General features: G+C 43.4%; 1 protein-coding gene and 1 pseudogene across 2 annotated transcripts; both read left to right on the plus strand.

The window, feature by feature from the left end:
* Positions 1-648: 648 nt before the first annotated feature.
* LOC100842118 (B3 domain-containing protein Os01g0234100) lies at positions 649-6937 on the plus strand. 2 transcript variants are annotated; one of them, XM_024460179.1, is made up of 10 exons: positions 649-873; positions 1291-1497; positions 2051-2140; positions 2249-2338; positions 2557-2703; positions 4714-4748; positions 4844-4967; positions 5335-5541; positions 5716-5803; positions 5908-6937. In XM_024460179.1, exons 1-10 carry the CDS (start codon positions 850-852, stop codon positions 6594-6596), a joined length of 1701 nt encoding a protein of 566 aa, XP_024315947.1. In that variant the 5' UTR covers positions 649-849; the 3' UTR covers positions 6597-6937. The 2 variants fall into 2 exon arrangements, with proteins under 2 accessions (XP_024315947.1, XP_014754264.1); XM_014898778.2 differs by having other exon boundaries at positions 1291-1440.
* A 1256-nt stretch (positions 6938-8193) lies between these two features.
* On the plus strand, positions 8194-15136 carry LOC100842429 (annotated as a pseudogene).
* The last annotated feature ends 4486 nt before the right edge of the window (positions 15137-19622 follow it).

The following is a 19622-nucleotide window of genomic DNA, read 5'->3' on the forward strand; positions in this document are numbered from 1 at the left end:
GCCATGATAGACAGTGGCGCTAGGCACATGATACGGAATTATGGCACGGGTCACCTAGGCAAACAAGAGGACGAAGAGTTAGGGTGCATCGGAAGGGATCCAACTATGTCCCAAAGAGGTTTAGAGAAAACTTTTGTGTTCAGTGGTTAGATGACCCGTGCCATAATTGGAGAAAAGGATGACAATAGAGTAGGCCATTAGATTACATGGAAATCAAATAGTTTAAAAGAGTATGATTAAATACAAGTAGGGATAGAACATTGTCTGTGCAAACAGCACAAGTGTCATTTCATCATACATTTATGAAATATAAATGACACTATGATTAATACCCATTGTTTCGTTCATTTCGATTGATGTCAAATTATGTTGTTGTCTTTTTTATAAACTTGAATTTTCATGTGCATGTATTTAAGAGGCCGTGGCAACGAACGATCTCTGTCCTAGTATATTGTATATTGGTATAGATTTTCTTTGAAGCCTTCTTTACGTGCTTTTGTGGGCCCGTCTCAGCCCACTCTGGGTTAATATGAACCGGCAAGTTTGAAAAAGAAAAGGAAAATCACACGTCCGGAGAAAAGAAAAGAAAATCTTTAGCGATATATACTCCGTCCAATCATACTACTCCGTCCTGTAAACAAACGGTCATCTGCTTCCACTTTTACCATTTTATATTATTTACTCCTCCACTGTTCCTTCCTCCTTCGCTTCTCGTGAGCGGTGAATCCTCTTCAGGCCCCATTATTTGCGAATATTCCTCGCTCACGTTTCAAATCGGCAGCCTCGGTTCTCCAAAGCGGAGCCAGTAGAGCCGCATTCGAGCTCCAGGATTGCTGGGGCGCAGATACTATGGCGATCGATCAATCCCTTAAGGCCCGTCCATCTCCTTAAGTTCTTTTTTGATTCCTGCACTTATTGATTCATGCCTTGATTTATCTAGTTCAGAATCGAGGGTTTTATTTCTTCTCCTCTCTTGAATCTTCCATTAATGGAGCATTTTATGCTGCAACTTCGTGATATCTCGATGGTTCCTTTTGTTTTATTTCACCATCTTCTGATGGTTTTAAAGGCAATTTTTGAACATAGAAACAGGTGTTCCTTTTTTCGAGCAAAAAAAATGTTTCTTGAAATTAAGTCCCCTCGCTGTTCTTTTTGATCATCCGGCTAGGGCAGATTTTGTTTTATCGTCGATCGATTTTCTATTGCCTATCGCTAGATGAGATTGATTTTTTCTTGCATATGGTAGCAGAAATTAAGCTCGTTTCTCTGCTTTGGTTGGTCACTTTTCAGACGAAGAGGGGGAGGCCAGCAGGAGCAGGTTCCCCCGCCGCCAAGAGCATGAGCAAGATGGAGCAGAAGATGGCGCTGGTGTATCAAAGGCTCGCGTTGCTTGACAGCGAGAGTGACAAGGATGCTGATGTTGTGCCGATTGTGAAATTGGTGAGGTCCTACAGCAGTACAGCTTCAGCTCAACTGCTCAACGCAGATTATTATGAGGTCACTGCAGTAGGCACTTATGCCAGCCATTGCATTAGCTTTTCTTTTTGTGTCTGAAGCTTGATCACACTTCTGGTGTGGAATTGTATCTGATAAACTAAAACGGAGCCGGGAAATCACCAGCCTATGTTGTTCTTCCAGTGCACCTCCGATACTCAATGACCTTATGCATTTTCCATGTTATTTATTAGTTTATATATATATATATATATATATATATATATATATATATATATATATATATATATATATTCCTTTTGCTTATGTGCTCGGTCCGTGCGTGGTGACTACAGTAGTCCCTTATATCAGTCATATTATTAGCTTTCAATTTTTCCCCAAGTTTGATCAGATTTATCATGTGGGACTTGTAAACTAAAATTATATATGAAAATATTTCCTTATGTTTTTCTTTCAGTGCATCATTAACATGGTAGACACCAGCCCAACCAATAATCATGACCAGCACAACACAGTCTATATCATCAGATTATCTGTTTCATTTTGGCCTTTTCAACTTGAAATTTTTGTGACAAAAAATATTTGATGGTTGCAGGATGAGGATCTTGCTACTGTTGTTGATCAACAGCCTACCATAATTAACTGCGACAACACAGATAGCGAGGAGGAGTATGTTCCTTTGCGGGTTAGTGCACTGTTGGTTCTTACTTTAGCTCTTTGGTATAATGCCAGATGTGAAGTGTACAACTTATTCATCTATCTATTCTGATAGTTGGTTTCCTTGTTATGGCAGATCGTGCGGCCAGGGAGAGGGGACAGTGCGCAAAAACGGCTTCCCTGTCTTTCTCAAACACACGATGACCACAATATTAACACTGCTACAGTAAGATACACTCCCTAGTTCCGTGCTTGTATTTGTGCATGTGATGTCAGCATTTAGTATCATGGGAATTTAGAACTATAGTGAACGTTACTTTCGGTTTTTATTTATCAGATCAGGATTCAGTGATTCTTCTAAGGTTTTGGCTCAGATAAATTTCAGACTTAAGTCTTATATAATTCCATTACATGCTTCAAATACTTTGTTTGGTTGGGTATCAGAATAAGAGAGAGAGGCCAGCAAGTTCCCAGTCTGCCAAGAGCAACAAGGAGCAGAAAAAAACATTGGTAAAACCAAAGATTGCCTTGATTGAAAGTGTCAGCACTAACAGCAGTGCGAGCGACAAAGATGATCATCTTGTGCCCATGGTGAGTTCCATAGTTCCATGTAATCATTTCACATTGCTGGTTCTAAGACAATCTTATTGTTCAAAACTTAAAGAATAACATTTGATGTGTCATACTCATTTAAAAAAATGATACTGCAATTGAGTTTAATCAGATGGATATGCATGTCACACTTCAGAACTTAGATGGTTAGCTCAAAAATTCTAATATGTCAGGACTCAGGACAAGTATTGAATCTAAATACTCATTTTCAACATTTGATGTGTCATACTCATTTAATGAAAAACATTGATCCTGCAATTGGGTTTAAGCAGATGATTATACCACACTCCAGAAATTAGATGGACAGCTCAAGAATTCTAATATGTCAGGACAAGTATTGAATCTAAACATTTATTTTCAACACTTGATGTGTCATACTCATTAAAAAAAACACGATACTGCAATTGAGTGTAAGAAGATGAATATGTATATCACACTTAACAACTTAAAATGATCAACTCATAAATTCTAATATGTTAGGACAAGCACTCAATCTAAACATTCATTTTCAACAATGTCTTGCTCATTTAATAAAAGAACATGATACTGCAATTGAGTTTAAGCAGATGAATATGTATGTCACACTTCAGAATGTAGATGGCCAGCTAAAAAATTCTATGTCAGGACAGCTATTGAGTCTAAAACATTTATTTTCAACATGTAATGTGTCGTACTCATATAATAAAAAAACATGATATTGCAATCGAGTTTAAGCAAATGAATATGTATGTCACACTTCACAACTTAAATGGCCTGCTAAAAAGTTCTAATATCTTAGGACAATCATTCAATTTAAACATTCAGTTTCACCATTTCATGTGTCTTACTCATTTAATAAAAGACCCTGATACTGCAATTGAGTTTAAGCGGATGAATATGTATGTCACACTTCAGAACGTAGATGGCCAGCTCGAAAATTCTAATATGTCAAGACGACTATTGAGTCAAAACATTTAATAAAAAACATGATATTGCAATCGAGTTTAAGCAAATGAATATGTATGTCACACTTCACAACTTAAATGGCCAGATAATTTTTTTTAATATGTTAGGACAATCATTCAATCTAAACATTAATTTTCAACATCTCATGTGTCTTACTCATTTAATAAAAGAACATGATATTGCAATCAAGTTTATGCAAATGAATATGTATGTCACACTTCCGAACGTACATAGCCAACTAAAAATTCTAATATGTCAGGACGCTATTGACTCTAAACATTTATTTTCAACATTTGATGTGTCATACTCATGTAATAAAAAAACACGATATTGCAATCAAGTTTAAGCAAATGAATATGTGTCACACTTCAGAACTTAGATGGCCAGCTCAAAAGTTCTAATATGTTAGGAGAAGTATTGAATCTAAAGATTCATTTTAAACATTTGATGTGTCATAATCATTTCATTAAAAAAAATGATACTGCAATTGAGTTGAAGCAGATAAATGTCTGCCACACTTCAGAATTCAGATGGCCAGCTTAATATGTTAGGAAAAGTATTGAATCTAAACATTTATTTTCAATAGTTGATGTGTCATACTCATTTAAAAGAAATAAAAGAATATGATACTGCAATTGAATTTAAGTAGATGAATATGTATGTCACACTTCACAACTTAGATGGCCAGCTAAAAAATTCTAATATGTCAGAACGAGCATTGAATCTAAACATTTATTTCCAAACATTTGATGTGTCACAGTCATTTAATAAAAAACATGGTAATGCAACTGAATTTAAGCAGATAAATATGTATGCCACACTTCAGAAATCAGATGGCCAGCTCAAAATTTCTAATATGACAGGACAAGTATTGAACCTAGAAATTTATTTCAATTTGCGTTGGACTTTGCTATGTTCATTTACATTGCTCCCTTGTCCATACTCTAGGTATAATTGTTGTATTTTTAAACTTCATTTTCTGGACATCCCATTAGTTCAAGACTGAAGGAGTGGACTAACAATGAACAAGTTGTGACTTGACAGGTATCTGGTGTTAATGGAGAAAAGACATTTGCAAGGTACTTGACTTTCTTTTTTCTCTTGAGAGTAAACTGAATGAAATGTTCTCAAGAAGCTTGTGCACTTAGCACTTGAACCTTTAAACATGCTGCAGTGTTCAAGGTAACTGTGGGTCTGCTATGGAGAGAGCTAAGGAACTACAGGGGAAGTTACCAGCAGAACATCCTAGCTTTATCAAGCATATGCTACAATCGCATGTTATTCAGGGTTTTTGGCTGGTAAGTCTATTGATTAGCTATTTCATTTTTTTCTTCAAAAGCTGTATAATTAAAAAATATTTCATGAGAACAACATGCGGACCCTAATAGTGACATGGAGGAAACAGCTGCTAAAGGAACATGCAGATTGCCCATTTTTTAAATCAGAAGATCAAGTTATTGGGTAAATGCTCTCAGCAAAAGTGGAAGCTGCAAAGTTTCTTAGAGCACATCGAGATTTGTGAAATTTAGTTTTAATGCATTTTGTGAAATTTAGGAGGAGTCCCATGAAAATATCCGCTAGTTTTTTCACAATCCACCTGAGAACATTCCCTTTTCTTTTCTTTTTTTGCTTCCTCTACATTTGAGTATTGCGTTCCTCTCCCAGGGTCTGCCGTGTGACTTCTGCAACAAGTATCTCCCGAAGCATGACACTGCTATTGTACTTGAAGATGAAGATGGGCGCAACTATGATACGAAGTATCTAGGTACCAAGCAAGGACTGAGTGCTGGGTGGAGAGGTTTTGCTATTAATCATGGTATTAAGGTCGGAGATGTTGTGGTATTTCAACTTGTGAGTTCAACAAAATTTAAGGCAAGTGTTTTCCAATGTATTGCTCGCTGCTTGATTATTCCTTCACATTGTTGACATTGGCTCCATTCTCTACTGTTAATAAGTTACACATTTCTTGAATCTTTTGTTACATGTTCTGTCCGACTTACCAAATAATAAATTTCCTCTTGTTTTTGTGTGCCTTCTATTCATTAGGTCTATATATTAAGGGCAACTAACTTCAGTACAACTGACGGGGCACTTGGTCTCCTGTGTTTGGATGCTGGCAAGGAAAAGATGCCGAGTGAGTCAAAGTTTATCATGTTGATTATGCACTTGCCAATCTGTTTTACATTGATAAGCTAAGTATTGAATCTTCCGAATCATGTGTTGTGTTGCATGATGCAGAACAAGGAAGTTCCAATGGTGTGCAGTCTAAGGAGGAACCAAAGCTTACTAGAGTCAGCAGCAAAGTAATTCACAGTGATGGCAGCAATCTAGTGAGCGAATCAATAGATGGCATCCAATTTTCAGAATCAGATATCGATTTTGACAATGTGGCAAGTTTCAGCAACTTCAGCATCATCGTAGACAGTTTGGTTATCGACTGCAAGTTTCCCAACCACCTACGCAAGACATACTACGAGCTCTGCCGCGCCCAGAAGTCGTTCCTGCACAAGAATCTCCTCAAACAGATAAACCTCACGCTTGCTGTAGGAGTGATCATGGAGACTATCAACATCGCGGAGGGTATCAGGGCCTGCAAGGCGCACACTTCTTCCAGGGAGGACTTTGTGATCTGGAAGAAGACCTTGGAGTCCTTTGAGCTCCTAGGCATGAACGTTGCATTCTTGCTGAAACGCATGGACCAGCTCCTCGGCCTTCCTGATCGATCAAGAGATCTTGTGGAGTGCAAAGAGTACAAGGAGATAAAACTCGAGCAGGCTCAAGCCAAGGAGAAAATTCAAGACCTTGAATCCAAGATGTTGAACCTGAAGGATACGCTGAAGAACATGGACGTGGAGATGGAGGAGATGGAGTCGAGCGCGAAGAGAAGGGATGAGATGGTGCAGCGGTTAGCAACTGCGCCATGGTAGCAAGTAGCAACATGAACGTGGGTTCCTACCGGCAGTATTTTGGGCGCCATCGCCATTCGGTACAGAGGAAGATGCACTGGATGGTAAGAACTGCGTGATCTAGCAGCTTTGCAGGAGGTGAGAACTGCACTGTGGTGATCGTGTCAGTTAGAAGAAGCGACGTCATTTTGTATACAACTTCTGTAACTCGGTTACACTTCTTGCACAGCAACTAGGATGCTGCTGTTTTTGTACACACCAAGTCGTGTAACATATCCGCACCATTCCCCGTATGTAGTTTGCCTGGGACTGCACTGTAACAGTACTGGAAAATGGAAAGAAGTGATTTGCGGAACACCTCACGTATACTGCAAAAGAGTAAATTTGTAGTACCGCCAGGCAGTAGGCACCGAGCAGGCCACCGGCCACCCAGCGCTGTAATTAACGTCTCCCGTATAAAATGTTGTCTAGAGTCTCGATGTGTTCTCAACACTTGAAATGTCATACTCATTTTTTAAAATTAAAAACATGATAGTGCCATTGAGTTTAAGTTTAAGAAGATGAATATGTATGACCAGCTCAAAAATTCTAAAGTCAGGACAATCATTCAATCTAAACATTCATTTTCAACATTTCATGTGTCATACTCATTTAATAAAAAAAACATGACACTGTAATTGAGTTTAAGCAGATGAAAATGTAAGTTCCACTTCACAACTTAGATGGACAGCTAAAAATTTCTAATGTGTCAACACAAGTATTGAATCTAAACATTTATTTTCAACATTGGATGTGTCATATTCATTTTTAAAATAAAAATCATGATAGTGCAATTGAGTTTAAGAAGATGAATATGTATGTCACACTTCACAACTTAGATGGCCAGCTAAAAAATTATAGTATGTCAGGACAAACATTCATTTTCAACATTTCAGGCCTTCTTTGGTGTTAGTGTATTTTTTAGTCACTAGTGTTTTGGTATTTGAGGGTTTTGGGTGTTCATCCAAAACATTCAAAAACGCCAAAACACTAGTGTTTTTTTTAGAAAAACACTAGTTTGAAAAGTGTTTTAATTTGGTACAAAAATGGAGTATTTTGTTGGGAAAACTAGGGATAATCCCCTCCAAACCATTCTTACCAAACAACCATTTGAGGTTTGTAGTGTTTTTCAATTTCGAGTGGTTTATACTCTAAAAAACATCCAAAAAACTCTAGTACCAAACAACGCCTCATGTGTCATATTGTCATACTCATTTAATAGGAAAACATGATACTGCAATTGAGTTTAAACACATGAATATGTATGTTACACTTCAACGCTTTAATTAATGTCTCCCGGATAAAATGTTGCAGAGAGTATCGATTTTTTTTTGACGAAAACGGCATCGCCGATTCAATTAATTAAGAGTTGGAATTTACAAAAACGCTTTCGTACAAAAAAAAAAGACAGTACAGTGAAACACCGGGTTTGAAAAGTTTGGTTGGATGAAGTGAATGCACTTTCTATCTGCCTCGCTCTCTCCTTTTTTTTTCTTCCATTTTTTCTTTCTGGTGCAGTCCCTGGAAAAAAGAGAGGATAATAAATGTTTATCGACACACACGACGTCCAATCAAATCACCGAGGCCGAAGCCCGAAGGGTCATCTCGCTCTCCCTCCTTACTTTCTTACCGCGGCCCTCGCTCAAATTTCAAACCTGAAGCGCCATTTTCTTCATAGCGGAGCGAACGAACGATCTCCATGGCTTCCACGAGCACGGTGGCGATGCAGATCGATCAACCCCTCAAGGCAAGCACAGTCCTCTCCTCCAAATTTTCATGTCCTTCGATTTGTTCCTTTCCGAACTTCGCAACCAAGGGTTTCCTTCATTCGAATCATCCAGAGCTAGAGCAGATTTTGTTTTCTCGCCTTCCTTGGTTGGTTATTTTTTTCTTTCAGAGGAAGAGGGGGAAGCCAGCAGGAAGAACAGGTAACCACCCGTCGGCTGCCAAGAGCGAGATGGAGCAGAAGATGCCCTTGGTGACAGTGGTGAGTTTCTAGTTCTACAGATCGTTTTGATACCTCTGCACTACTCTTTTACCATCTGTTTCTGAAGCTCGTGTTACCAAGTCTGATTCCCCAACCTCGTGTTATTCTTCTGTTCCCCATGTCCTTGCTTCTGATTTCTCACCTCATGCTGATCATCCTTCAAATGTCTCCCAAGTTATCCTACTGATTTGCTGTTGTGCCCTCGTCGTGGGACAACAGCTGGTAGTAGAGCCTAGTCGGTCCTTGTCCCGCTGCTCTCATGCTGTCGATCGATCCGTACCTATCGCATCCACTGAAACGGTTGCCGATAGCCCTAGGCCTCGAGCCGGCGCAATTCCTCCTGCCCTGCCCTGTCCTGGATTGGTTTGGCTTCGAGAAGGAGCACAACGGCTTTGTGGAGCTCAGTGGCAGTTTGGAAGGCACACGCCAAGTGCTCGATCAAATGCCAGTTGAGCTAATGGTAACCATGGTGCATCTCCATTGGTGACTCGATTGAAGAGTATGGAGAGGCATGGAGCGATCGGCGCGCGGCGGGCACTGGATTACAAGGATGGTGCGTCACAGGCTGATGCCAGCCAACTGTTCGATGAAATGCCGAGCACTCGGAAAGGCTGATTTGTACAAGGGACAACTTCTCTCTGTTGCAGTCCACCACATGATTTATCCTGTCACATCTGAGGTCCTTCACTAAGTCTTTGATGCATATGGTGCTGAGGAGGTGTACATGGCCACAAGGACAAATCACATTGAGGCCTTCGTTCTGTTACGGTCAAGCGTCACGAGCTCGAGAAACCCTTCATGGTTGCAACATCTATGATGGTTGCTGTCAGATGGACATAAGGGAGGTGATTGCTGGAGGCACTCTTCACGTCATCATGAGCCACTTGCTCTATCCAGTGACAGGAGAGGTGCTTCACCGGGTATTTGCTGCCTATGGGGCCTAGGAAGCGGTGTATGCAAGCAACAAGATAACATATGTTGAGGCTCTTATTCTGTTTCGATCAAGTAAAGATGCAGCTAGAGCTCTAGACAACATTCATGGTCGCAACATCTATGATGGTTGCTGCTGGATGGACATCCAGTACGTACATATGGTCCCCACCAGCAACACAATGGTGACCTTGCCAGTGCCCACACCTGTGAACATGACATTCCTTACAGCCACCACTCTGGAGGTAGTTACCACCACTCAGCATTGCGCCTCAGCCATGGTCCTTGCTGATGCCAGTGAAGCAAATGACTCCATTACATTGGCAGCAACAGTCAACACTCAAGAGTTGCAAGATAAGGATAAGCAGCCTTGCACCCACCTGGTGAGTGATGGAAGGGTTGTCCTCTCGGATGACAAAGAGCAAATGCCAGAGAACCCAAGAAGCGGAGCTCAGCCCCACCGCACTGTTAAGTGGGTGTCACGGGTGCGAATCACTCGTAGGCCAGTATGCCGGACTCTTAGGAGTAAGAACCACAAGTCAGCATCGCCATCACCGCTGCCAGAACTGGTGCGACCTCCGGAGCAGCCAGCTCGGTTGTGTTTATTATGTGAAACTCAGTTCCTAATCAGGACCCTAGCAACCAGTACCTCCAATACTTAGTGGCTTTATGCATGCTCCATGTCATATTTATCAGATTTGTTCCTGCCCTTTTGTTTACTTTTCTCTTTTGTTTCTGAAGCTTCATCATGTTTATCATGTGGAACTGCTGATAAACAAAAATTACTTGCTTAGGTTTGTCTTTCAGTGAGTCATTAGCATGGTAGATAGTTAGACACTAGTGCAACCAACACTCATGATCTTATGCATTCTATCTTATCAGACTTACTGTTTCCTATCGCAACTTTGAACTATTTTCATGGCACAATAAATATTTGATGATTGCAGGAAAAGGAGCTTTCTATTGTTGCGGATCAACAGTCTATCATAATTAACTGCGACGACAAAGATGACGAGGAGTATGTTCTTTTAAACGTAAGTGCACTGTTGCCTGTTGATTTAGCCTCCTTCATAGTAGTATTTTGGGAGCCATTTCATTAGTTTTTCTTTCTGAAGCTTGATCACACCTACCATGTAGAACTGCATCAAGAAACTAAAATTAAATATGAAATTGTTTGCTAATTATGTTTGTCTTTCTGCGCCTCATTAGCTTATGCATTCGATGTTTATCAGACTTTCTGTTTCCTTTTACAACTTGGAACTTTTTTCAAGGCAGCACAAAATATTTGATGATTGCAGGACAAGGAGCATGCTATTGTCGTAGATCAACCGCCTATCATACTTATCAAAGATACTGATGACGAGAAGGAGAACGTTCCTTTAAATGTATGTGCACTGATGGCTGTTGCTTTACCCTTGTATTTGCTGCATGTGCATCTGTGGCTCCAGCTCGTTTGTCTTACTCCTCATCTCATAATTTCCAATAAGTACGAGTGTACAACTTAATAATCTAACTGTTCAGGTAGTAGTTGGCTTCCTCATTGCCACAGAGCATGCAGCTAGGTAGCGTGGATAGTGAGCAAAAAAGTCTTCCCGTTGTTCCTCGAACACACAATGCCCACAGTACTAACACTGCTAAAGTAAATTGACACCCCTTAGTTCCATTCTCGTATTTGTGCATGCAATGTGACCATTTAGTGTCATGGGAAATGCACTAGTACACAGTACTTTCAGTTTTAGACTTCTAGTTCATGTGCTCACAAAGGATCAGAAAATTTTTGCTCACCGAAAATGTCACATTAAGTCCATAAAATGCTTCAACTATTGTGTTTGGTTGGGTTTCAGAATAAGAGGGTGAGGCCAGCAGCTTCCAAGTCCGCCAAGAGCAATAAGGAGCAGAAGAAAACATTATTAAAGCTAAAGCTTGCCTTGATTGAGAGTGGCGGTCACGGCAGTAACAGCAGCGAGAGGGACAATGATGCTCATCCTGTGCCGATGGTTAGGCCCACGGAATCATATCCGTTTTTGCATTTATGACATCTTTTATTGTTCAAGGCTTAAAAGACTCACATTTCATGTCATACTCATTTTTTAAAATAAAAAAAAGATGATACCATGATTGTGCTTAAGCTGATCATTACGCATGTCATACTTGAATTCAGATGGCCAGCACAAAAGTTCTAATTGGATTGAGTGTCAAGACAAGTATCTTTTACTCATATTGAAGACTCAATTGGTGGTGGCCGTCAGTCACCTTCGGACTGCATTATTATTTTATTTTATTTTTATTTTGCATAACTTGTTGATTTGGCACATCAAGATAAGAATGAACATGGATCATGTAATATAAGAAAAAACATAATGGTACACCATTTTCTTTAAACATATATACTCCCTCCGTTCCAAAATACTTGTCGCTGTTTTAGTACAAGTAAAACTTGTACTAAAACAGCGACAAGTATTTAGGAATGGAGGGAGTATTTTTTAGTCCATAGCGATGCATGTGTATTGTCCTAGTTGATTCCAAACATGTATTTTCGTTGGACTTAGCTATGTTGGTTTACAACTTTACATTGCTCCATACTCCAAAACTGTTGTTTTAAGCTTCATTTTCCAGACTTTCCATTAGTTCAAGGCTGCATGAATGTACTACAGTACTAGTACTGAAGAAGTTGTGACTTGACAGGTATTTGATGTTGATGGCCAACAGACATGTGCAAGGTACTTCAACTTTTCTTGCTTTGTCGAGGTAAATTACTTTGAAGGTTCCCAAAAAGCTTGTCCACTTATGAACTTGTATCTTTAAAAAATTAATAGTGTTCAAGGTAACTGTGGGTCTGCTATGAAGAGTGCTAAGGAGGTACAGGTGAAGTTACCAGGAGAACAACCTAGCTTCGTGAAGCGTATGCTTCAATCACATGTTTCTCAGGGCTTTTCGCTGGTAAGACTCTTTTGATTAGTATCTAAATATTTGTCTGAAGCTGAATAATGTGGTAAATTATTATTCTTAACAACATGTTGACCCAAATAGAGAATGGGAGGAAAACATTCAGATTACCTTTTTTTAATCAGAAGATCATCAAACTGTTGGGTAAATGGCAAAATTCTTTCTGTGGAAGTGGAAACTACACTATATGGAGCACATGTTTTGTGTCCAAAATAAAAAGTATGTGCTAAAAAAAACTGGAGCACTCTTCTTTTAGCGCGTTTTTTTATGTGAAGGAATCTATGCAAGCTCTATTCTCATTGTATTATTGGTTGGGTTTTAGACTGCATCTGATGCCTTGCAAGCTGTATTATCGATCTGCTCTTTGTCTAGGTTTGCTAGGGTCTGTTGTTGTGGCCTAGTGAAGAAGGTTGTGTTTCTGTGTTGGTTTTGTTCACCGTTGGTGAGTGGAGTGCTCTATTGTGTGTTTGTGCATGAGTGGTTTTGCTGTACGTCACCATTGGTGGCGTTGTCATTACCATGCCATCTTGTCATATTTTTCTAGTACAAATAGATGCACCCTTAGATGTGCTTCGAGAAAAAAAAAACTGGAGCACATTGAGATTGTGAAATTTTGTTTTTGGGAGATTTGTGAAATTTAGTTGTTGTATGGATGTTTCCCGAGTAATAAGAAGATACAGAGTATCCACCACTGTTTTTCAAAGCCATGGCCCACCTGAGAGCATTCCATTTTTATGCTTTTTTGCTTCCTTTGTATATGACCATCATGTTCCCCCCAGGGTCTACCGTGTGACTTCTGCAACAAGCATCTGCCAAAGCATGACACTGTTATTGTGCTAGAAGATGAGGATGGGTGCAGCTATGATACGAAGTATCTGGGTACCAAGAAAGGACTGGGTGCTGGATGGAGAGATTTTGCTATTAGTCATGGTGTTAAGGTTGGAGATGTTCTGGACTTTCAACTTGTGAATTCAACAAAATTTAAGGCAAGTGTTTGTGAATGTTTTCTCCATTGCATGATCATTCCTTTATATTATTGACAGGGACTTCATTCAGTACCGTTAACAGGATACACATTTCTTGCATGTTCTGTCCGCACCTATCCAATAATACTACAATTTCCTCTGCTTTTTATATGCCTTCTATTCAGGTCTATATATCAAGAGCTAATAACTTCACTTCAACTGATGGAGCACTTAGTATTCTGAGTTTGGATGCTGGTAAAGAGGTACCAGGTAAGTCAAAGTTTATCATGTTGATTTTGCACTTGCCACTATATTGACCACTGATGAGAATGTAAGGTAACTATTGAATCTTCTGAATCATGTACTATTATCTGCAACGCAGAAGAAGAACGTTCCGATGGTACCAAATCTAAGGAGAATGCAAAGGTTACCACAGTTAGTAGCAAGAAGACCCTTGATGATGGCAATGATCTAGTCGGTGAATCAATAATTGGAATCAAATTGTTAGATTCAGATATCAATTTTGATGACGTGACATGTTTCAGCAACTTCAACATCGTCGTAGACAGTTTGGTCATCGACTGCAAGTTTACCGACCGCCTACGCAAGATGTACTACGAGCTCTGCAGTGCCCAGAAATCATTCCTTCACAAGAATCTGCTGAAAAAAAAAATCTCACACTTGCTGTAGGAGTGATCATGGAGACTACCAACATCGCAGAGGGTATCAGGGCCTGCAAAGCACATGCTTCTTCCAGAGAAGACCTTGTGGTCTGGAAGAAGACCCTTGAGTCCTTTGAGATGCTCGGCATGAACGTGGCGTTTCTGCTCAAACGCATCGATGGTCTCCTCAGCCTCCCTGATCGATCAAGAGACCCTGCGGAGCACAAAGAGTACCAAGAGATAAAACTGGAGCAGGCTCGTGCCGAGGAGAAGATGAAAGAGCTTGAATCCAAGATGTTGAATGTGAAGGATACGCTGAAGAAGATGGACGTGGAGATGGAGGAGATGGAGTCGAGCGCGAGGAGAAGGGAAGGCATGCTGCAGCGGTTAGCGACTGCACCATGGGAGAAATGCGAAGTCTATTCGTAGGTAGCCGCTACTTACAATATTTTGGGGTCGCCGCCATTCGGTGTCAGAGGTAAGGACTGGTAGAGCTGAGAACTACACCGTGTATATACTAGTACTTGTTCGCCCTTATAGAAATGCACAACAGGATGGTAAGGACTCTGATCCAGCTTTGCAGAAGATGAGAACTGTACTGTCTACTGTGTATACAACTTGTATACAAATTCAGAGACTGCTGGCCACGCGGTTCAGAGTAGCTTTCTGTTGAGCCAGTTGGTTACACTTCCTGTACAGCAACTAGGAGCTAGGCACGCGACGCTGGTTTCGGTACTTGCTTCATTGTTCCTTGGCTATGATATTGTCAGCTCCATGCATAATAAAAACGAATAAATGGTGATGGAGGGAGAGCAACTCTGGGCCGGAGGAAGAAGTTGAGGGCCGGAATGAGCACTCGCCTTTCTAGAACTAGTTCATGATTATTATGATCTAAATGTGTGAGCGACATAAAAATTATGAAACTCACGTAGGATAAACTGTAAGTGCCAGATAGGTCATGAGAGGTCAGAGGTGGTTGAAACTTGTTGTCAACATTTTCTTAACGCCAAGATACATGTAGTTGAAAGCTTATTCTTGAATGTTCTTACAGTGGGGATGGAACAGGTTAGGCAACCAGAGTTGTGAATCTTGTTGGGGAAACTCATAAAGTTTGTGTGAATGCCTTTTGAAGACAAAATTCAATACTCCCTCCGTTCCACAATAAGTGTCTCAGATTTTGTACTAAGCTGTACTAAGTCTGAGACACTTACTATGGATCGGAGTGAGTATTATTTTTACAAGTGGAACTCACGTATTTGTATCTGAAAGATAGAATTCTTTTAAATTTGGTACGAATGAGCTAAACCCACAAATATTGCACTTCTTCTGAAAAGTGGGAACTCACGGAATTCAGTTGACCAATGGTTTTCTGTAAATCGGGAGGGAACTGGGTCAACTTTTGTGAAAGATACAAGTCATGTTCGTAGTAGAAGCTCAACTTCACAACGCTTTGTGAAAAAAATATGGGCTCAACCAATTGATTTAACATTTATTCAAGTACATATGAGCAATTCCTTTATTCAAATTGTGAATCAACTAGGTGAATGGCCTATCCGAGTGAAACCACGGGTTGATAATTTAAAATGTATCTATTCCTTCTGATGTTTAATGATGTTTTTTCTATAAACAAATTCAGTAATAATCATGTTTCTAAGTTTTCACAGTACTTCTCAAGCAATATTTTTACTTTAGTATTATTGTTATTGTTTTGTAATTCGGAACTAGTTTACAGCCCCTCACACATACCTACATCCCCACCACCACCACTACACACACAAACGAAGATCAACCACAACGTTAATGGTCTCTTTGGATCATAGGATTGCAAAAACATAGAATTGAAATGCCATTCCATTTTGAATACTATATGAATTCAAAACATAGGACTTGTTATAGAAGAGTGTTTGGATGTTTTATAGGAAAAATATATGATTTTTGAGATTAGATGGAATAAGAGAGGAGAGAGACAGAGAGGAGATGCATTGGAACTTTCAAAGGTTTCAAAGAGGTTAGACCTTATGCTTGGATTCCTTCAAAATTTGGAGGAAAATTTCCTATCTCATGAAATTCCTTTGGTGCAAATCTTATGATCCAAATGGCATCCATAGAAATTATTCCTTAGGATTGCAATCCTCCATTTTTCCTTAAAAAATTCCATGATCCAAAGAGGCTTTAAGTTGTTTGAGTCAAGACCACCTAGAAAACAGCCTAGACCTTACAACCCACGAAGGAAAAAAGAAAATCATATACACGATCCTACTAGTGCTAATCCCACGTATGCACCCTCCCAAATTGGCCCGCTCCACTCCCCCGTGCAAACCGTGACGCTCATTCCCTCTCCTGATCCACCTCTCTTCTTCCAATCTAGCTTTCTTCTCCAATCTAGCTTTCTTCTCCAATCAAAATACATCTAACTGCTACCGATGCTGGAGAGCTCCCGTAGGGACCATCCTTCGATATTGTGCTCTCGGTCTCCCTCTCCTCAAGTAAAACCTTGCATATCTAGCTAGGTTGCAGAGGCAGTGCGATTAGGTATGCATGGTAATGCGATTGTTACAACTACGTCTTTGGTATGGGTGCCCTTTCCCTGACACTGTCCTCTTAGTCTTCCCCTCCTTAGATCAAACACTTTTTGGTGGCAGAGGGTACAAATCTAGAATTAATTACACAACGGCGATGGAATCAGCCGATCAGATACGCGGTAATGTAACTGTCAACTTCTATCTGAGATAGTTATCATCTCGGGTGTCGTACCAATGGTCCACGGAGTCCCACTGATACGGGACGCGCTAGGTTGGCCTCCCGGGAACGATAGGCCTGGGAAGTCTGCCCTAAGGGCCGAAATAGGGAAAGCGCCCGGGAACTCTAGCCCCGGGAAGTGGAACGAAACGTCTCCCCGGCAACTGGCCGGGTGCGCTAGCCGGGAAGGGGCACCCCAGCAACCCACGCTCAGGGATGCAGGCGGGGCCCGCAGAACAGTGAAGACAGGACGAGACAGCGAACGCAGTGCATTTAATGCACCGACATGACTCACATCGGCAGGGCTAGTCTTGCTCAGCAAGGCTAGGGCGTCTACTCTACAAATCATTTTTTCTACTTTGTACCGTGGCCCGGGCGCTGCATGGCGCCCAGCGTGGATCAACGGCAATGTAATTCTTGTGGCGGTGACACGCGTATAGGAGACGTGGCTCGCTGCATGCATCGGCACCTATGGTATCCCCTTGTCTTAAAAAGGAGGACCAATGCCACCGGTCAAAGGGTTCAGCTTAGTTCTGATCTAGTCCAAGTAGGAGTCATAGCCAATAGTAGCAAGGAGTATCACTCCGGTAGGCAAAAAACTCTCTAAGGAGAGCAACTAGCTCCCCGGGAACTCCCGGGGCACCCTGTAAGCCCCACACATATTCATGAATACAACTTCAACCAGGACGTAGGGTGTTACACCTCCGGGTGGCCCGAACCTGGGTAAATTCACGTGTCGACACTTCGTGTCTCTCGTCACGCCGACGATCGCCGGAGCAATCGCCTCGCCCTCCACCGAACCAAAAAGGGGGTGCTCGGCATCCCCGGTGCCGGAGACCCGTCCTCCGACATCTGGCGCGCCAGGTAGGGGGGCGTGCAGAGAGCTTCGGGTGACCGCCGGCGTCATCGTCTTCACCGCCGACTTCTTCATCAGCGACATCTTCCACGACTAGCTCGCCATGCCGCCAAAGAAGGCAGACGAGCCTCGGGTCGACTTGAGCGACACCCTCGCCATGCGCACTCGATCCCACGACGCCACACGTGGGTCGCAAGTTCAAGGGGACTAGGGGTCCCCTCCACGGCAGTAGCAGCAACCGCAGCTGCCACCTCCACCTCCTCGGCTGTCGGCGGATAATCAGCTGAGGGGGCCTGTGGCGCCTAACGTTGGAGCCAGCCGCGCGAGCGACCGCAAGCGCCTAGCTGCGCCACGACCACAGCGCGTCGCGTGCGACGCCAACGGAGTCTCGGCCCTCACATCCGAGGGCCCCGGGCGACCGGGCAGAGGGCAGCCAATCGGAGAACCGGCAGCCTCCCGCCCAAACCCCAGCGGAAGCCATCATTTCTGCGCGTGTCATGGTGCGCTACAAGCCACCGCAAGGCACACCAGTGCATGATGTGTGGAGGTCGGAGCTGGACGCGCTCCTCCCGCTCGCTGCCCAATAGCCGCAAGGTTAGGGCGGCCCGGCCGGTTCGAGCCGGGCACAGAACTCGGGACGCGGAGACGCGCCCCGCGTCTCGGGGCACGGAGAGCACCCTCCCCCATCGGGAGGGCAAGGAGACGGGGATTCCGAGGGATACTCGGACTCGTCACCGACCGTCACGCCAGGTGACGCACGAGGCGTCTTGAACGCCCGCCAGCAGGAAGATCTCCGCCAGCGCTTGCAGCGCCAGGGCCGGTGTGAGGCAGAGCACCAGCGTCCAGAGGAGCAGGAAGACGCTCCCATGGGCGTCGATGACGGCTGCGCCACATTCACTCGCGAGCTGCGCCGGGTGACATGGCCCCGCAAGTTCCAAGCGCCAACGCTAGGGACGTACGGCGGGACCGTGAATCCAAAGGACTTCCTCCTGACCTACACGTTGGGCATGCACGCTATCGGTGCCGACGACAAGGTTACGGCCAACTCGTTCCCGATGGTCCTCAAAGGATCAGCGAGTACTTGGTTGCTCAACCTGCCCACCGGGTCCATAGCCCCCTGGGCTGACCTGTGCGAGCAGTTTGTGAACGCGTTCCAGGGCGGCTACAAGCGCCCGGGAACCATGGCACAACTGCACACGGTCGTGCAGAAACCGGGGGAGACGTTGCGGGACTTCACCAACAGGTTCTCCAACCTCTCCTACTCCATCCCAGAGGCGGAAGCGGCCGCCATCATCAACACGTACGCCATCAACGTTCGCGACCCGAAGATGCGTGAGAAGCTGAACACGCACCTGATCCGGACTACAAGTGCGCGATGGTCGAGGAAGGGCGCTTAGCGCCTGAGCTTGCCGCCAAGGCGGCGGCAAACCCACCTGAGGGTTCCGGGAAGAATGGCTCCCGAAAACGCGGCGGGAAGCAAGTGCTTGCCGCGGAACCGGGGGCTCCCCAGAGGCCCACCAAGAAGGCGGCGTTGGCGGGAGCATCAGGTAGCAAGCCGGCGGTGGCTGCGCGCTGCCCCATCCACACCAACGCCACCCACGATGCAGAGGACTGCTGCACTCTCCAGACCATCAAGGAGAAGCGCGAGGGGCGCCACGAGGAGCGCCGTGCTGCCGGGGCATGCTTCAACTGTGGGAACATCGGGCACCTCTCCTGAGACTGCCCGAACAACCCCCGCAACGGAGCAGGCCGGGGCACAGCCGGCAGCGACAAGGGAGAACCCGCGGGGGGTCGCGGCCAAGCCCGCGCCGGCATGGACCGGCCTCCCCGGAGACGCGACAAGCCTCGCACCGAGCAGCGCGAGGATGACTGCAGCGCCGACGCCGACGAGCCCGGCTTCCAGGAGCCCCGCGATGTCGCCTG

The sequence above is a fragment of the Brachypodium distachyon genome, chromosome 2, assembly GCF_000005505.3.
Source record: "Brachypodium distachyon strain Bd21 chromosome 2, Brachypodium_distachyon_v3.0, whole genome shotgun sequence".
Lineage (NCBI taxonomy): Eukaryota > Viridiplantae > Streptophyta > Magnoliopsida > Poales > Poaceae > Brachypodium > Brachypodium distachyon.

Coding starts and splice junctions, on each gene's coding strand:
- LOC100842118 (XM_024460179.1), top strand. CDS start 850: ATGGCGATCGATCAATCCCTTAAG. Junction 874..1,290: donor CGATCGATCAATCCCTTAAG/GCCCGTCCATCT, acceptor GTCACTTTTCAG/ACGAAGAGGGGGAGGCCAGC. Junction 1,498..2,050: donor TCAACGCAGATTATTATGAG/GTCACTGCAGTA, acceptor TGATGGTTGCAG/GATGAGGATCTTGCTACTGT.